The 21,142-nt window shown below is 34.4% G+C and overlaps 1 protein-coding gene across 3 annotated transcripts in view; it reads right to left on the bottom strand.

The window, feature by feature from the left end:
- Nucleotides 1-58: 58 nt before the first annotated feature.
- The window catches only part of ANAPC11 (anaphase promoting complex subunit 11), a 28,951-nt gene continuing 7,867 nt past the window's right edge, over nucleotides 59-21,142 (bottom strand). For all 3 annotated transcript variants that reach the window (XM_012548611.3, XM_003768603.4, XM_031965651.1), the window contains exon 3: nucleotides 59-1,451. In XM_012548611.3, coding sequence (XP_012404065.1) covers nucleotides 1,306-1,451 — 146 coding nt within the window. In that variant the 3' untranslated portion in view covers nucleotides 59-1,305. The remainder of the gene's footprint in view (nucleotides 1,452-21,142) is intronic.

Genomic DNA, 21,142 nt, shown 5'->3' with positions numbered 1-21,142 from the left:
GCAGTGTCAAATAGTAGTGACCACTCATTCTCAGACACAGCCAATTTGTTGATTTTAATTAGCTGTAATATTTATTATAAGGGAGGGCTTTCATGACTCAGTGCCATTAAGGAATTACAATGATATGAACAAGAGGGTATGAATGACCAGCTTCAATGATCAGTATGGTTTCAGATCATATACTTAGAAATGGAAGAGACTTTACTTAACCCAATTCCCACATTTTACAGATGAGAAAAATGAGATACAAAGACATTAAGTGACCTGTGTCTAGAGTCACCAAAGAAAAGTGTTTGAGGCAGACTTTCCTGACCCCTAAGTCTAAAGTCCTCTCTGCTATACCATACTGCCTTTCAAAAATGAAAACAACTTGAGAGGCTAAGGATGGAACCTGAAGTTTCATACTTGCAAAGTATATCTTGTACAATAAATTACCTCTATTTTTCTTGTTCTGTTTACTAGGGGTTTCATGGAATCCTTTGAGGGCAGAAAGTCTAGCTCCATTTGTATTTGATTTCTCTCCCCAAATACCTCATCCTACAGTATTCACTATATCCTCCCAAAATCCTTTTACCACTCAGTCAGCAAGAACTTCTCTTAAGTCTGGCTACTATCCCCTTCTCTTCCCTTGGACTGTTAAAGCATGCTTAAATAGTTAAGCTAATTGAGAATGCTATGTTTGTAAAAACAGCTGCTCTCTTATCCCAATATGACCTACTTAGTCTTTTGTCCCCTTCTTAGTGTGTCATCTTACCTGTTTAATTTACATCAGATAGCCCTAAAGCAGCAATGTCTCCTCTCATTTTTTATAGGAGGGCCTCACTGGTGTTTCACAGAAATGTTTATTCATGAGTATTTTCATATCAAGACACATCCGAGGCTTATAAACCTATCAAGTAAAGAACTGGGAGGCCCAGAGGGCCTTTAGCAAGATTCAGATAGTTTAATGAATTTTAGTTTTCAAGATGAAAAGTTTCAACATTGCCAATGGAAAAAAACAAAATCAAGTCCAGTCCTCTTCCCAATTCTCTTAGAATCAGAGAAGCCTAATCCTGTGAACCACTACAGCTCCTATCCACTAAAACAGAGTTAAAACATAGGGGAAGAAAGGTGACTTCATGTACCCAGTCTGTTTCTCATGCCCTTCCTATTATGTGGGTGGTCTCAAGGTTTCTGTTGAAAGCATCAAAGCCTAAAAGATTGTAAAAATGACTCCTTTTTGTGGCTTGGGATCTATAAGCCCAAGGTTACAGAGTTCTTCACCACATGACACGAAGAAAAGACAGATGTCACAGAAGATGTCAGTCACTCTTTGAACTTCCATTCCTGTCGACACATGGGACAATGCTGCTGTACTTGCTGAGAATTAAGCCACTTGAGAATGCAGTGCATGTGGAAACAGTGTGAGCACTGACCCCACACAAGGGGGCAGTCATCCCCAGGCACCTTACCTGCAGTTAAAAAAATATATATATTATTTAGGTTGGAAAAAGCAAGTTGGCCATCTAAAGTTATAATTTACTGACTACATTAAATCAACTGTTTTATTATTTTACTTTTAATTCAAATATTTATTCAGTATCTACTATGTGTAAAACATGCATATTTTAAACTGAGAGTAGTTACCATTATAAACTGAGCCTTTTTTGGGAGAAATTCCATATACTCTAAAATGGGCAATAAGGAATTTCAAGAAATCTTGCCTCTGCTTTGAATTCAGAGTTCTGACATTCTCCCACCTAGAAACTAGGGAAAATCTTTTAGATCTCTTTTTGGGGGGATATATTCTGAAGAATAACTACAAATGCAAATAACAATATAGAAATGTAATTGTTGCAATGGGGCTTCAAGGGATCATCTGGAGAATTTCTATGGTTTCTATTTTTCCAAATTCACAAAACTGCCATGTTTTCCCCCTCCATCTCTAGGTTCAGAGTGTAAATTAATAACAATGATAGGCTGAAGGAGCTGAGGTGGTTTACCTGGAGAAGAAATACTTGGTAAGAGACCTGATAGCTATCTTCAAAAGCATATTCAGATTTGGTATAAGAAAAAATTTCCTAACAATTTCTTTTTGCTTTTTTTTTTTTGCAGAGGCAATTAGGGTTAAGTGACTTGCCCAGGGTCACACAGCTAGGAAGTGTCAAAGTGTCTGAGACCACATTTGAACTCAGATCCTCCTGAATCCAGGGCTGATGCTCTATCCACTGCGCCATCTAGCTGCCCCCCTAACAATTTCTTAACGTCCCAAAGTGAAATGGTGGCATTGAAAAGCTTTTGGACAAGCAAAATGATTTTTTTGCATCAATTATCTGATAGGCATATAGATATATCTGTAGGCATAGGATCTAAGATATAAAGTATCTTATGCCTAAGTTCTAATAGGAAATTAATAGATCAAGGAATATAAATAAAAAATTCTCAAAAGTACTGCAACTTTTAGCAACCATATGAAAACTGTTTCTAATCACTTAGTAAGAAAAATGTAAATGATAACTGAAACTCCCATTTTCCCTGGATAGGGAAGGGACCATGGGAACAAAATGTGGCTATCATGGTCACATATGGTTTAACTGAATGCTTTTGCAAGTTTTTGAGTCACTACAATCGTGTCATTTTGTTATTTGCTTAGTTATTTGAGTTTTCAGCTGTTCTCTACAAACTACCTATTAGACATTTCAAATTGGATGCCCCAAGGGTCAAATGCAACATGTACAAAACAGAAATCATTAAGCCCATGCCCATGTCTCCCCCAAATCCACATCTCTTCCCAACTTTATTACTGTTCGAGGGAACCACCCATCTTCCCCATCACTGTTTGCAACCTATTATCTTTGATAACTTACTTTTTTTTCACTCAACATACATCAATTCAGCTACTAAATGTCACTGAATGTCATTTCTATCTCCAAGACAACTCAAATTCCAAGACTTTCTTTCTAACTCATACAAAGTAGCTATGTGTCAAAATGGACAGAAAGATGGACTAGAAGTCAGGAAGGTCTAAGTTTAAAATTGACCCCAGACTTTTAAAAGCTATGCAACTCTAGACAAGTCACTTAAACTGTTTTCCTCAGTTTCCTCAACTGTAAAATACAGATTACGGCTCTAAGGGTTGCTATGAAGATCAAATGAGACAATAATTGCAAAGCTTTAATATAGCAATATATAAACACTTATTTCCCTCTCCTCCCACCCCACCTTTACTACCATTACATTAGCTCAGGACTTTATCAATTCTCACCTATACTACTGAAAAAGGCTCCTAATTCACATCTCTGGCTCAAATCTCTCTTTTAATCTATCCTCCAACAGTTGTCAAATTTTATTTTCTTAAAGCTCAGGTCTAAACATGTCATTTCCATAATCAAAAGCTCCAGTGGCTCCTTATTGCTGCTTAGATCAAATTATAAAAAGGCTTTATAGCACTGGTCAAACTTTTTTTCTGGCCTTATTATATATTACTTTTTTTTATGAACTGTAAAATCCAGCCAAATTAGCTTTCTTTCTCCTTCTCAGATAGAATCTTCTATCACATTAGTTGAAAACAGAGAAAGAAAATTATAGACCAATCTTCTTAATGAATATTGATGCAAAAATCTTAAATAAAATATTAACAAAAAGATTACAGAAATCATCTCCAGGATAATACCACAACTAAGTAGGATTATTATCAGGAATGCAAGACTGGTTCAATATTGGGGAAATTATTAGCATAATTGATGCAGAAAAAGCATTTGATAAAATCCAACATCCATTCCTATTAAAAACACTTGAGAGTGTAGGAATAAATGGACTTTTCTTAAAATAGTCAATAGCATCTATTTAAAACCATCAGTAAGCATCATATGTAATGGGGATAAACTGGACCTATTCCCATAAGATCAGGGGTGAAACAAGGTTGCCTACTTTCATCATTACTATTCAATATTGTATTAGAGTTGAGAAAGAGATTAAAGGAATTAGAATAGGTAATGAGGAAACCAAATTATCATTCTTTGCAGATGATATGATGGGATACTTGAGATGAGAACCTCAGAGATTCTACTAAAAAACTATTAGAAATAATCCACAATATATGAATGTTATAGAATATTATTGTTCTGTAAGAAATGACCAGCAGGATGATTTCAGAAAGGCCTGGAGAGACTTACATGAATTGATGCTGAGTGAAATGAGTAGGACTAGAAGATCATTGTATACGTCAACAACAATACTAAATGATGGTCAGTTCTGATGGACATGGCTCTCTTCGACAATGATATAAACTAAATCAGTTCCATTTGTTCAATAATGAAGAGAACCAGCTACACCCAGCGAAAGAACTCTGGGAAATGAGTGTGAACCACAACATAGCATTTCCACTCCCTCTGTTTGTATCCACTTACATTTTTGATTTCCTTCTCAGGTTTATCTTTACCTTATTTCTAAGTCCGATTTTTCTTGTGAAGCAAAATAATTGTATAGATATGTATACATATATTGTATTTAACATATACTTTGACATATTTAACATGTATTGGTCTATCTGCCATCTAGGAGAGGGGGTGGGAGGAAAGGAGAGGAAAAGTTGGAACAGAAGGTTTTGCAAGGGTCAATGGTGAAAAATTACTCATGCATATATCTTGTAAATAAAAAGCTATAATAAACAAATAAATAAATAAACAAATAAAAATTAAAAAAATCTTCTATCACTCATCTTCATGCCTTTTTCTGATTATTTTTTGTTATAAAGGGACTCACCAAGCTAGAGCTAGTGATAGTTAGCCCTGAGCCCAATAATGAATCATAAGTCCAGAGTGAAAGAAGAATCTTTTTAGTACGATTCTTGCAAAAATGCACATCCCCTACAATGAGAGAAGCCCACCGATACAAAAGCAAGAGAAAGCTTTATACTAGTAGTCCCGGTACAGTCCCTCCCTCCAACAATGAGAGAAGCCCACCAATACAAAAGCAAGAGAAAGCTTTATACTAGTAGTCCCAGTACAGTCCCTGCCTCTAGAGTCAGTGGATTTCCTGTAAACTAAGTCTTCCAACAGAAACTGACTGACTATTCGACATTGGGAATGTTGAAGAAGAGTTGGAAATCCTTTCCATCTGAATTTCTGTGAATCCCTAAGAAATACCTCTGGTCTGGGTTATGGTTTCTTGTCTCTCCTGACATTGCCACCACTCTATGCAGGCATTCATCAGCAGTAGCTTGGTGATGGATTTCACTCTCTCAAGTCTTTCCTCCCTGAAATCCATCCTCCATTCAGCCACTAGTGATTTTTTTTTTTAAGCACAGGTCTGACATTCCTCTCCTCGATATAATTCCAATGGCTATCATCTCCAATATCAAATATAAAATCTTCTATTTAGCTTTCAAAGTTCTTCATAACCTAGCACACACCCCAACCCTCCTTGGAATTTCTCAAACAAGGCATTTAATTTCTTGGCTTCCAGGTATTTTCTCTGTCTCCCATGCCAACAATGCTCTCTTTCCTCATCTCCAATTCCTGGACTCCCTGGCTTCCTTCAAGTTCCAGCTAAAATCCCATCTTCTGTAGGAAGTTTTTTCCAGTCCTTAATTCTAGTGTCTAGGTTCTGTTAATGAATTTCTATTTTTCTACTTATAAATAAGTACCTTATTTATACATTGTTGTTTGCTTGTTGTCTCCCACTAGACAGTAGCTACTAAACAGCAAGGACTGTCTTTTCCCTTTTTTTGTATCCCTAGCTCACTGCACCATCCTTGGCACATAAGAAAGACTCAATATATGCCTGATTTAAGACAAAATTGTATAGGGCCTCATGGATGCAGATTATTGTTCTAAGTTTTATATGTCACATGGAACCAAAAATCCCATTGGTACTTCATGAATAATATAATAGTTTCAAATAGAACCATCTTTAGGGAAAATCAAACTGAAGAACAAGGAAATATTTTTAATCTATGAAGGACTGTCCACTGGTATCTCAAAGGTTTTTTCTTGTCCTAGGTGCCAGCAAGAACATCTTGGATCTTACTATATAGAATACAAAAGAATCTGATGAAATGGAGATTACTTCAAGTTAAATTTATTCACAGGTATACAATACCTTTTTTCTGTGATAACTCCACACACTGCCCACTACGGTACACAAGGAATTCATAAATGATGATGATGACTGAGTGCTGTCTAGCTCTTGATAACTGGAGCTCTCTCATTTTCAAGACGGCCTTGAAGAGGTCAATGATAATGCTTCAGATCTACCAGGTGTTTATAAAGAAATGTCTGAAAATTTTTCCGATTTCTATGCTTGTGTCTGGGAAAACTAATGGAACAGCTAGGAAAAAAATATGATTTCTTGTGACAGAACAATTTACAGAACTACCACTCCAATTCTTAGCACAATGCCTAGAACATTGTGGATACTTAAAACTCACTGAAAACTGACTTGATTAATTGTCCAAGGCAGTTTTTTAAAGTCCAGATGGATGAACAAGGGAATGCTACCAAACATTTTAAAAAAGCAAGTAATTCCAATGTTAAATAAATTATTGGAATAACAGATAAAGGAGTCATACCAAATTCTCTTTATGAAACAAATATGATCCTGATAACTAAACCAGGAAGAGCAAAAGAGAATTATAGACCACTTTCATTAATAAATATGGATGTAAAAATCCTAAATACAATACTAGCTAGGAGAGGAGACTACAATATATTACAAATATAACTATGAACAGGAGGGATTTATGCCAGGAATAAAAGGATGTTTTAACAAAAGTTAAACTATTAATATAATTGATGCTATCAATAACAAAAGTAACAAAGATCATATATCAACAGGTACAGAACTAGCTTTTGATAAAACTACAATACTCATTCCTATAAAAAACACTTGAAAGCATAAGTATAAAAATATTTTTCCTTAAAATGATAAGAAGTATCTATAGAAACATTCTCTATAGGTCAGTCACTTTCTTTTCCTACCAAACATTTGGAGAGTTGAGAGGAATGGAAAATAAAATCCTAGGATTTGGCAGAGTAAAAAAAAACTCTAGAAATTGGTATAGGCAACCATACCAGGAATCATGTTCTAACACTGTATGTCAAGGGTGCTTGCAAAAATAATGAAAGAGAAGGGGCTGGTTTGAGGAACTGCTTTCTCCGGGGCTCCAGAGCAAGATCTATTCTAAAAAAGGTAAAGAGAAACAGAGCAAAAAGAAGGAAACATAAGTAGTACATTTTGTGGACAACAGACACATCACATCACTGGCAGCAGCTGCCAAATGGATTGAGCAAGCAAAAGTGTCAAATATAGACAAACTCGTGTATACAAATAACCAACTCATCACCAAAGATATGGATGTCTGGATTACCAATTGGAAAGAAAATCTCTGGAAAACAAAAATAGAGATGCTATCCACAGAGACCAATTTATTAAGTTAGATAATTTGACTTGGGAAATGAATGTTGAACAAAAGTATGTACTTGATTGGTCATTCAAAAGTTGAAGGCTAAACAGAAGCTAAAAGATTAGCCAGAGAAGCAACTAAAAAGTGAGAAGACTCATTCAATACTTACAGATGTTGAAATTTAGTTTAAAGTGTAACTCCTTATTCCTGAAATATAATCTCCAAATCATTTTCTCTTTACTTCTTTCCCCTTCCCCCACCTTGTGATGGACCTGTATTGCTTTCTCAGTTTTTCTATGTGCTATTCTAATTTTTCTTTAATAATACAAACAAAAAAATGCACACCATAAGCAATTGTTGACACTGTGTTGAATACTTAATACACTTAATAATAAGAGAAAGGCAGGTCTCTTCATCTGTTAAATCCGATTAAACTCTGACTTGTTCAACTCTTGCCCTAGACCATTTAGAAACCAATGCAGATTATTTGTTCACATGACTTAGGTTAATGGGAGTTACTATCTTTTCCTTCAGGTAAAAGGAACTGACTCAAACTGTTATGGGCCAGAACTCTGTATTTAAAACAAGGATTCTTACAAGGTTAAGTCGGTGGAATTAACAAGACAATGGTTATCTAATTTAGCACAATGCTTAATAGTTCTAAATTCATGATTGATTTAATCTGACTGATTTAATCTTACAACAAATAATGGCTTCCTAGTGATATAATGATTGGTTTATACTCAGCATAGAGCATATAAGCTGGGACAAACTCAGCCAGGGTCAGAGCCAGATTCATTCACTCCATCTCACACCACCATGGTGGCTGGCCTGTCCTCCTGCTTCCTCCACTGAGACCAAGGCCCATCTGAAGGATGGGCTCCAGAAAGCTAGCCAAAGCCCCAGGTAAGGAAACTAGACTTTGAAGGAGATAATAAAGAATTTGGACTTTATCCTTAGCTATTACTGGTGATTACTCTACTGAAATGAAGGCTGCTTCAAGACCTCCATAAAACCAACAAGAACACTATACCAAACCTTATCAACTAACTTGACACTGCTTCCTAAGGATTTTTTGGCTTTTTCATTTGCCCTCGTTTATATACCCTATAGTTTCAAATGACCTACTGACAATCTAAAAATGCCTGCCTGAGTCATGTAATCTGTCTTTCTGATACATGACAGTTTGCACTTAAAATTGAATTTGTAACCAAAGAAGAACTCTAGAGATCATTATTGAACACAACATAGATGATTTTAAATAGATTAAGTTAAAAAGTTTTTGTACAAACAAAACAATGCAGACAAGATTAGAAGGGAAGTAGCAATAAATTGGGAAAACATTTTTTACATTCAAGGATTCTGATAAAGGCCTCATTTCTTTTTTGCTGAGGCAATTAGGGTTAAGTGACTTGCCCAGGGTCATTTACAGCTAAGTTTTAAGTATCTGAGGTCAGATTTGAACTCCGGTCCTCCTGACTTCAGGGGTGGTGCTCCATCCACTGCACCAAATAGCTGCCCCAAAGGCCTTGTTTCTAAAACATATAGAGAACTGACTCAAATTTATAAGAATTCAAGCCATTCTCCAATTGATAAATGGTCAAAAGATATGAACAATTTTTAGATGAAGAAATTGAAACTGTTTCTAATCATATGAAAAAGTGTTCTAAATCACTATTGATTAGAGAAATGCAAATAAGACAACTTTGAGATATCACCACATACCTCTCAGATTGGCTAAGATGACAGGAAAAGATAAATGATGAATGTTGGAGGGGATGTGGGAAAACTGGGACACTAATACATTGTTGGTGGAGTTGTGAACAGATCCAACTATTCTGGAGAACAATTTGGATGCCCAAAGGGCTGTCAAACTGTGCATACCCTTTGACCCAGCACTATTTCTACTGGGCTTATACCCCAAAAAGATCTTAAAGGAGGGAAAGTGACCCAAATGTGCAAAAATGTCTGTGGCAGTCCTTTTTGTAGTGGTAAGGAACTAGAAATTGAATAAATGCCCATCAGTTGAGGAATGACTGGATAGGTTATGGTATATGAATGCTATAGAATACTATTGTTCCGTAAGAAACAAGCAGGATGATTTCAGAAAGGCCTGGAGAGACATGAACTGATGAAATGAGTAGGACCAGGAGATCATTACACATGGCTACAAGACTATAGGATGATCAATTCTGATGGAAGTGGCTCTCTTCAACAATGAGATGATTCAGACCAGTTCCAATGGTCTTATGATGATGAGAGCCATCTGCATCCAGAGAGAGGATTATGGGAACTAAGGGTGGACCACAACGTAGCATTTCATTCTTTTTGTTGTGGTTTGCTTGAATTTTATTTTCTTTCTCATTTTTTGTGATCTGATTCTTCTTATGTAGCAAGATAATTGTATAAATATGTATGCCTATTTTGGATTTAACATATATTTTTTATCATGTTTAATATATTAAACATATAAACATACATATATAAACGTATATTAAACAATTATAAAACACTATACAATCACATGCCATATGGGGAGGAGGTGGGGAAAGGGGGTAGGGGTGGGGGGATTGGCTCAATGTTGAAAAAATTATCCTTGCATATATTTTGAAAATAAAAAACTTCAATAAAAAAATTTTTTTTTTAAAAGTTTCTTCATTTATCCAGCAGCTGAACTCTCTAATATGTTATCTTCCCTCCAAAGACTGTCTTTCTCTAGTTGTTATCCTTAGTGCTAAATACAGTACTTGGAACTTGGTAGGAATTGGAGTTCAATAAATGCTTTTTCAATAATTCACATTGATTGGTTTATGGTTCACTGACTCTTCTGACAGATGCCATCTTTAAATTTTAAGGATCTGACAAAGATAGAAAAAAACAACAAGGAAGGACTTTGGGGAATATGTATACAGTGATAGTCTGGTCAATAATGCTACTGAATATTTCACATTTAAAATTTATTTTTCCTTTTTTTAAAAAATGTGCTTCATTTTTATTATTCTGGATATTGATTACACTAGAAGTTTCTTACAGATCCTGGATGTCAAAATCAAATAATTAAATTGTTCCTATTTAAAAAAAAAAAAGCAGTAGTATATACTTAAAATCATCAACAAGGATTATTTATAATGGAGATAAGCTAGAAGCATTCCCAATAAGATCAAGAGTGAAATAAGGATGTCCACTGTCACCAATATCAATCAGTATTGCATTAGAAATGCTAGCAATAGCAGTAAGAGGAGAAAAAGAAATTGAAGGAATCAGAATGGACAATGAAGCAACAAAACTATCTCTGTTTACCAAATGACATACTTAAAAAATCCTAAAGATCCAACTAACATTCAACTAAGAAGTTAGTGGAAACAATAACTTTTTTTTGGAAACAATAATTTTAGCAAAGTAGCAGGATATAAAATAAAAACCTACATGAATCTTCAGCATTTCTATATTATCATCAATAAAACCCTGCAAGAAGAAATACTGAGAGATGTGCCACTAAAATAACTGCAGACATTATAAAATACCTGAGAGTATACCTTATAACAAGAACAAGAACCTAAGAATCACATGAACATAATTATAAAACACTATACAAATAAGGTTAGATTTTAAAAATTGGAGAAATAGCAGTTGTTCACATGTAGGTAGAGCCAATACAATAAAAATGACAATTTTACCTAAAAACATCTATTCACTAAGGAGTTGTTGTCTCTGCCTCTTCTTTAGCACTTGAAAAAAGACCCAGTGGCTGCTTCCATCATGAAGATCCTTATGTTCAACAGGGATGGAGAGAAAGTGAAATCGGGAGTGGACACCATTGCCAAATAAGACACTCTTGTGGAAAGAAGCCTTGGGGCATTTTCAAAGTTGTCATGTCCAGTGTCTCTCTCATAGCAACAACAACAACAATAATAAAAGTAATTTACAGCATTTATATAGCACCTACAAAAAAAAAAAAAATCTATTCACTGCCATTGTAGTTAAATGAGCAAAAAATTATTTTACTGGGCTACAAAAAAAATTAACAAAATTCACTAGCTTACTGTTTTTTTTTTTTTGTTGTTGTTTTTTGTTTTTTTAAAGCATGATACTTTTGGCCATATTGTCAAACACCTTCAAATAAGGATGAACGTGGCATCAAGGTCAGCTATCACAATGATGGTAAATTCTTCAATTTGAAAAGGCTATAAGCTGAAACGAAAGTGGAGGGAGTATTGGTGCATAATTTTTTGTTTGCAGATAACTATTGACTCAATAGCTCTGAAGCTGAGATACAACAAAGTATAGATTGATTCTCTGCAGCCTGTACTAATTTTGACATAACACCACAAGAAGAAAACACAGGAACTCCAACCAGTACCATATCATCCATATGTAGAACCATCCATTACAGCAAACGAAGAAGTTTTGAATGCTGTGGATAAGTTCATTTATTCTGGCAGTATACTTTCCAGGGATGTCCACATTGATAATGAGGTTGACACATGCATTGCCAGATCTAGGTCAGTGTTTGGGAGGTGGTGAAGCAAAGTGTGAGAGAGAAAAGGTATTAGATTGACTCCAAAGTGAAGGTCTACAGAACAGTTGTGGTGATCTCATTTTTTATGTCTATGAAAATACAATATACCATTGCCATGAGAAGAAACTGAATTGCTTCCATTTGAATTGCCATAGGAAGATTCTATCCAAAGCAATCCCAATAAACTTGGGAAAGAAAACATCATCTGCATCCAGAAAAAGAATTTCAGAGACTGAATATAAATCAACATATGCTATGTTCCCTTTTTTGTTTCATTTTTTTTCCCCTCTCTCCCATGCTTTTTTCCTTTTATTCTGATTTTTCTCTCCCAATATGATTCATAAAGAAATGTGCATTTGAAAAAATTTAATTTAATTTTTAAAAAAAGGAAGATCCTAAAGATCATCTGGCAGGATAACATTCTAGACCTAAACTGCCAAGCATTCCAACTCTGCAGAGAGTGAAACTCCATTGGGTTAGCCATATTGTTTGAATGCTAATTGTACACTTGCCAAAATAAGAACTCACCCAGGGCAAGTACTCATGTCAGAAAAAGCGATATGAGGACACCGTCAACGTATCTCTTAAGAACTTTGGTATCAATTGTGAGACATGAGAGACACTGACACAAGACTGCATAGCATGGCGTGCCCTCCTCAGAGAAGGTTCTGTGTTCCATGAGCAAAGCAGATTTGAGGTGGCTCAAAAGAAATGTGAAATATACAAAGTTAGGGAGTCCAGTTAGAAAATTTACCACAAATGTTATAAATAAGGACTACTCCTGCTCTACCTGTGGCAGAGAATTCTGAGCTCATATTGGTTTGATTAGCCACAATCATAGGGATGGCATTTTGATCCTCTTTGAGACAACAATGAAACAAATGAAAGACAACAATTTAATAGTAAAATTAATTTGGAAGAACGAAAAGTTGAGAACATCAAAGGAATTAATGGGAAATGATGTAAAGGAAAGAGATTTACAGGAAAGCATACACAGCTGTAGCAAGATTGTGTGATGATCAATTTTATAGCTTTGGCTCTTCTCAGCAATTTAGTGATTAAAGGCAATTCCAGAAAATTTTGGATGAAAAATACTAACCACATTTAGAGAAAGAATTATAGAGACTGAATGTGGATCAAAACATACTATTTTCACTGTTTCTTTCTTGCCCGTAATGGTACTGCTGGGTCAAAGGTTATGCACAGTTCTGTAGCCCTTTGGGCACAGTTTTAGGTTGTTCTCCAGAATGATTGGATCATTTCACAAGCCCATCAACATTGTATTAGTATCCCAGATTTCCCACATTCCCTCCAATATTTACCATAAGATTTTCCTGTCAACTTAGCCAATCTGAGAGGTGAGTTGTTTAATTTGCATTTCTCTAATCAACAGAAATTTAGAGCATTTTTTTTTCATGACAATAGATGGCTTTAATTTCTTCATTTGAAAATTGTTTGTTCACACTGACCATTTATGACCATTTATCAATTGGGGAATGATTTGTATTCTTATAAATTTGACACAGTTATTTATATATTTTAGAAATGAGATCTTTATCATAAACACTGACTATAAAGATTTTTTTAATTTTATTTTTTTATTTAATAGTTTTTTATTTTTCCAAATATGTTCAAAGATAATTTTTTACATTCACCTTTGCATAACTTTGTGTGTCAAATTTTTCTTACTTTCTTCCCTACTCCCCCTTTTCCTTAGACAGCAAGCAATCCAATATAGGTTAAACATGTACAATTCTTCTAAACATATTTCCATATTCGTTATGCTGCACACAAAAAATCAGATCAAATGAGGGAAAAAAACCAAGCAAACAACAACAAAAGGTAAAAATACTTTGCTTTGATCCACAGTCCCCATAATCATCTCTCTGTTTGTGGATGATACTTTCTATCACAAGTCTATTGGAATTTCCTTGAATCACCTCATGGTGGAAAAGATTCAAGTTGATCATCATGTGATCCTGTTGCAGCAACAAATATTTATTAAGCCCCTTTGTAAATGTCATCCCCTTTTATAACCACAACAATGTTTAGAGTTAAATGCTACTGTTTTCTCCATTTTATAGGTAAGAAAAATGAGGCAGACAGTGATTTTCCAAGGTCACTCAGTTAATAAGTCTGGAGGCTGACTTTGAACTTAAGTATTCCTGACTCCAGAAATGAAGCTGCCTACTATTCCTCTTATCCATGAGCTCCTTTAAATCTCCTGCAGGGTGTTCATTTGATATGCTGGCAGTTTTCTTCCAGTGTCCTTGAAATCGTGTGGCTATAAGTAGTAGAACTCTGAAGTTAATCTATCAGGTAACTCTGACTCTTGTTCAATGTTGATCTGTCTTTAAAATTAAGTGAAAATCAAATGAGATACACATGTAAAGTGCTTTGCAAATGTTAAAGCACTCTATAAATGCCAGCTGCTATTATTATTATTTTTATTATTATAGCTTTTTATTGACAAAACATATACATGGGCAATTTTTCAACATTGACCCTTGCAAAAACTTCTGTTGCAACTTTTCCCCTCATTCCCTCCACTCCCTTCCCTAGATAGCAAGTAGTTCCATACATGTTAAATATGTCAAAGTAGACCCACACTTAATACCATATACCAAAATCAAAATGGGTCCATGATTTAGGCATAAAGAACGAGATTATAAATAAATTAGAGGAACATAGGATAGTTTACCTCTCAGACCTGTGGAAGAGGAAGAAATCTGTGACCAAAGCTGAACTAGAGATCATTGTTAATCACAAAATAGAAAATTTTGATTATATCAAATTAAAAAGCCTTTGTACAAACAAAACTAATGCAAACAAGATTAGAAGGGAAGCAACAAACTGGGAAAACATTTTCACAGTTAAGGTTCTGATAAAGGCCTTTGAAGACAATTTTCAGATGATGAAATTGAAACTATTTCCACTCATATGAAAGAGTGTTCCAAATCACTACTGATCAGAGAAATGCAAATTAAGACAATTCTGAGATACCACTACACACCTGTCAGATTGGCTAAGATAACAGGAAAAAATAATGATGAATGTTGGAGGGGAAAAAACTGGGACATTGATGTATTGTTGGTGGAGTTGTGAACAAATCCAACCATTTTGGAGCGCAATCTGGAATTATGCCCCCAAAATTATCAAACTGTGCATACCCTTTGATCCAGCAGTGCTACTACTGGGCTTATACCCCAAAGAGATACTAAAGAAGAGAAAGAGACCTGTATGTGCCAAAATGTTTGTGGCAGCCCTGTTTGTAGTGGCTAGAAACTAGAAAATGAATAGGATACCCATCAATTGGAGAATGGTTGGGTAAATTGTGGTATATGAATATTATGGAATATTATTGTTCTGTAAGAAATGACCAGCAGGATGAATACAGAGAGACTTACATGAACTGATGCTAAGTGAAATGAGCAGAACCAGGAGATCATTATATACTTCAACACTGATACTGTATGAGGATGTATTCTGACAGAAGTGGATTTCTTTGACAAAGAGAAGATTCTAACTCAGTTTCAATTGATCAATGATGAACAGAAGCAGCTACACCCAAAAAAAGAACACTGGGAAATGAATGTAAACTGTTTGCATTTTTGTTTTTCTTCCCGGGTTATTTTTACCTTCTGAACCCAGTTCTTCTTGTGCAACAAGAGAACTGTTCGGTCCTGCACACATATATTGTATTTAGGATATACTGTGACATATTTAACATGTATAGGACTGCTTGCCATCTGAGGGAGGGGGTGGAAGGAGGGAGGGAAAAAGTCAGAACAGAAGTGAGTGCAAGGGATAATGTTGTAAAGAAATTTTTTTCAAAATAAAAAATGTCAAAGTATATGTTAAATACAATATATGTATACATATTTATATAGTTATCTTGTTGCACAAGAAAAATCGAATTTAAAAAGAAGGTAAAAATAACTTGGAAAGAAAAACAAAAATGCAAGCAAACAATAACAGAAAGAGTGTAAATGTTATGATGTGATCCACATTCATTTCCCAGTATTCTTTCACTGGGTGTAACTGGTTCTGTTCATTACTGATCAATTGGAACTGATCTGGATCCTCTCATTTTTGAAGACTGGCTGTAAAGATTTTTTTCCCCAGCTGTGTACTTCCGTTTTAATCTTGTTTGTATTGGTTTTGTTTGTGCAAGAATTTTTAAATTTAATGTAATCAAAGTTGTCCATTTTGCCTTTCATAATGTTCTCTAGCTCTTCTTTGGTCAAAATTCCTCCCTTCTCCAAAGATCTGATAGGTAAATTATTCCTTGCTCTCCTAATTTGTTCATGGTATCATCCTTTATTCCCAAATCATGTATCCATTTTGACTTTATTTTAGAATGGGGTGTGAGATGTAAGTCTACGCCAAGTTTCTGACATATTTTCCAGTTTTCCTACTGATTTATTATCAAATAGTGAGATCTTATTCCAGAAACTGGAATTTGGGGATTTATCAAATACAAGATTACTATAGGCATTGATTATTGTGTCATTTGTATCTAATCGATTCCACTGATCCACCACTCTTGTTTCTTAGCCAAGGTATGGTACTGCTAAACCATCATCCTTTGTATTTTTTTTTTCATTAATTCCCTTGATATTCTTGACCTTTAGTTCTTCCGGATGAATTTTGTTATTTTTTCTAGTTCTATAAAATATTTTTTTGGCAGTTTGATTGGTATAACACACAACAAGTAGACCAGATCAATTTAGGCATAATTGTTATTTTTATAATATTAGCATGGCCCACCTATGAGCAATTGGCATTTTTTCAGTTGTTTAGATCTGATTGTATTTGTGTGAGAAGTATTTTGTAACTGTGTTCATATAATTCTTGAGCTTGTCTTGGTAAGTAAATGTCCAAATATTTTATTTTGTCTACAATTATTTTCATTGGAATTTCTCTTTCTATCTCTTGCTGCTGGGCTTTGTCAGTGATATTAATGCTATTTGAGTGGTCTAGATCCCTGGTGGTCTAGAGGTTAGCAGTTATAAGAGTTATTAAGAATCCCCATTAAATTGGCCGCAGCTTTTAGGAGTGAAAGAATTCACTCATTCCCGAATATTAGTTGCAAAATGAAAGTTTATTGTTAGATTGAAATCAGTTTACCAAGAGACTGACTTCTATAGTGGCAGATCTATGGAAAATGAAATTTTGCACTGAGAATGCAGTTCTCAGTGGACAAAAAGTCCTGGCAGCAAAGGGAGCTACCAAAGTCCATCTTAGTTGATGGAAGCTATTTTATTGAGTATTTTGGTGGGGGGTTGGGACAGCCCGAGCAGATCAGATCCAGCAAACAAGTCAGAATGGGGTAAATGTTGAAACTCATCTTTGCATATATTTTGAAAATAAAAAGGTATTAATATTTGGGAAAAAAGAGATCTTTAATTGGGAAATTATATACTACTAATTTTTTTTTTAAAAAGATCAAATGAGAAAAAAGAAAATAAAAATAAGCAATAAATAAAATAAGGAAGGAAATTTAGCAGTACTAGATCTTAAACTGTACTGTGAGGCAGACTTATGGATAAGAGAACACTTTATGAATAATCAGAGAGAGAGTACTATGAGGTATAAAATGGATAATTTTAATTATATTAAAAAGGTTTTAAACAAATAAAATCAATATAGACAAGATTAGAAGGAAAACAGAATCTGGAGAAAATTTAGTAAAAAAAAAAAATAAGAGAAACATATGATAATATGTTTACACATACACATACAAAACCAACACAAACAAGATTAAAAGGGAAATACAAAGCTGGGGGAAAAAATCTTTACAGCCAGTGTTTATGATAAAGGTCACATTTCTAAAAATATATAAAGAATCAAATCATTCCCCAATTGATAAATGGTCAGTATGAACAATTTTCAGATAAAAAAATTAAAGCCATCTATAGACATATGAAAAAATACTCTAAATTACTATTGATTAGAGAAATGTAAATTAAAACAACTCATACCTCTCAGATTGACTAAACTGACAGAAAAAACTAATGATAAATATTGGAGGAAAGATGGGAAAACTGAATACAGATTGAAGTGTCTTCTTTGTTTTAAACTTAAATTTTTATTTTCATTAGGATAGGAGATCTATGTTGTTTTTTTCCCCCCCACAACTTGACCTTTATGGAAATGCTTTGCATTACCTTCACATATCATTTCTTAATTGTGGATGGGGATAAGGGAGAGAACCTAGAACTCAAAAGATTTTTTTTTCCTTTTGTGGAGGGAACTGGGGTTAAGTGACTTGCCCAGGGTTACACAGTTAGGAAGTGTTAAGTGTCTGAGGCCAGATTTAAATTCAAGTCCTCCTCACGTCAGGGCTAATACTCTAACTGCTGTACCACTTAGCTGCCCCAAATTCAAAAAATTTTAAAAACAAATGTTTAAAAAATTACTTTTTAATTAAAGTGAGGAAAAATATTAAATAAACAAAAAAATTCAGATATTGATCATATCTAACTTTTCTAAACATTCAATTCAGATCAACTTCTGTCTTCTTTCTTATTAGTTTTGTCTAATTCTGAAATAAACACACTAAGGTCACCAATAGCTTTGCTATTTCTCTCCCTAAAATTCCTGAAAATATTAAGATGCTATGTCATTTGTTGCACATGTTACAGAACAAATATTATTTCATTATCTGTAGTGCCTTTCAGTATAATCTTTTAATTAAATTATGTAATTTACTTGTCTGATATCAAGATTGCTACATAAACTTTAAATTAAATTAAATTTTGATTTTGATTTTTTTTTTTGCTGAGACAATATAGGGTTAAGTGATTTGCCTAGGACCACACAGCTAGAAGTGTTAAGAGTCTGAATCTAGATTTGAACTCGGGTCCTTACTTCAAGGATAGTGCTCTATTCACTGCGCCACACAGCTGCCCCATGTTACATAACTTAAAAATTAGCTCAAGGCATTTTGCTTCTGCCCCTCATTTTAACTTCATAGGTTTTTGATCTTCCTTCCTAAATTGAAGTTTGTTTTGCTTATGGCTGTTCCCTCACTGTCTCCTAACCCATCTCTGTTACTGCCTTTTTCACTACTGAGTTAAATGTATTTCTAAATCAACAAAAATCACCATCAAAACCAACACATGCTATGTTCATTTCTTTTTTTTGTTTGTTTCTCTCCCATGATTTTTCCCTTTTACTGATTTTTCCTCTCCCAACATGATTTATAAAGCAATGTGTGTTAAAAATAAAAAAATTTAATGTAAAAATATATAGTCTACATCAGACTGTTTGTGTGCTCAACTCTCATATACCTGACTTCAAGATGTGCCTCAGCCTTCTCCTCCAAGTTCCTATATTCTTTCCACATACTCCAATTATTCTGAAATACTAAATTCCTTTTACTTCTTTCTTTGTATATTCCAGTTTCCTTCCCATTTCCTAAAACTTTTAACATAGAACAAAATCACCTCTAAGCCCAGCATTTCTCATTTTTCTCCCTCTATAAAACTAGGAGGAGATAAAGAAATTCTGTCTTTTTTCCCTCTTTTAGAATTAAGATCTTTATCATCATTTGAAAGCTTTGTGAATTTTTCCCTTGAGCTTCAATATCATTCATAATTTCATCTTTTATCTCTTGCTTAATTTAAGGTATTCCTACAGTCTTTGTGACCAATTTTTTTTCCTATAGTTTTACTTGTACTTTTGGCGTTATTCTCTTCCTAAGGATTTCTCTTAATCAGTTGAACTATATCACAGTATTTGACACTTAATTTGTTACAGATTCAATTTCTAGATTGGAACTTTATGCTAGGACTCTTGATATGGGTTGCAGGGTGCTTTAAGTATTAGGTTCCTTAGGTAAACTATGCCCAACTCTTAATTCTCTCTCTCTCTCTCTTTTAATTAAGATAAATTAAAATATTTTCAAAATGTAGCCATGAATAATTTTCAACATTTACCCTCACAAAACCTTGTGTTCTCATTTTTCCCCTCCTTTCTCCCCATACTCTCCCCTACATAGCAAGTGATCCAATATATGTTAAACATGGACAATTCTTCTATACATTTATCATTCTACACAAGAAAAATCAGATCAAAAAAGGGAAAAAAATGTCTTTTTCTCTTTCTCAGGATGAGTTTGACTCTATCACCTGCTGTTCTAACAGGTCAGAGATACCACCACACTAGCTATAGGCACCAATTCACAGTGCTGCCTTCTTTGCTCCATTCAAAAAGCTCAAAGACTTCTGGAAGTTTTATTGTGCAGTTCACCCATTTCTCTTTGATTTTCTTTATCATTCTTTCTTCTGATGAATATTAAAACCTTTTCTGCACTGTGAGAAAGCTAGCTTCCTTTAGGATCTTTTTCATAACTAACATACCAAGAAGTGTTCTCCAACTAGACTACAATGTTGATGAGGGAAGAAAGATTTATCACAGCACAACATTAGAAACTCAGAAGCTCATTAGATATCAATTCCTTCCAATTTTCTCATTTGGCTAATGAGAAAACTGAAGCCTAAAGAATCTAAATGATTTGCCCAATGGCACACAATAAATACAACAAAGATTTAAACCTAGGTCTTCTGACTCTAAATATAATTTTTGTGCGGCAGCTTAGGTGGTGCAGTGGATAGAGCACCAGTCCTGAAGTCAGAAAGACCTGAGTTCAAATCTGGCCTCAGACACTTTCTAGCTGTGTGACCCTGGGTAAGTAATTTAACCCCAATTGCCTCAGCAAAAAATAAATAAATAACTGTGATTTTTGTTCCGTTGCCAAACTTAACATTGTCTACCTTTACACTTAAGGAAGACTGACTTTGCCTCTGAAATCCTTGAAGTATGTGTACCTACCTAAATGATCACTCAATGTAGCTAAATGTTTTACATACATAGTACAAAACATGCATTCAGCAAGTATTTAATAAAGAACTGTTTATAATCCTTATAAACAAATAATTGTTTATAATTGTTAATAAAGGACTCTTAGCAAGTTCAGCTATAAGTGTAATGTTTTTTTCACTAACTCACAATAAAAATCAATGACAGATGAATGTGCAATAATTTTTAACAACTTGCAAATCTAGTTAGGGACAGGGGTAGGATAAATCAACAGTCAGCATGAGTTTGTTCTACCTATTGTTTTAAACACTATCTATTATAAGATTCTGGGCAAATCACATAACTCCTCTCACCTTAAAGTTCTGTATAAATATCAAATTTTATTACTTTTGTTATAGACAAACACTTTTCAA

This window comes from Sarcophilus harrisii, chromosome 4 (assembly GCF_902635505.1).
Source record: "Sarcophilus harrisii chromosome 4, mSarHar1.11, whole genome shotgun sequence".
In the NCBI taxonomy this organism is placed as follows: domain Eukaryota; kingdom Metazoa; phylum Chordata; class Mammalia; order Dasyuromorphia; family Dasyuridae; genus Sarcophilus; species Sarcophilus harrisii.
Note: the sequence above shows the minus strand (reverse complement) of the source record. Positions and strands in the feature narration are given on the sequence as shown.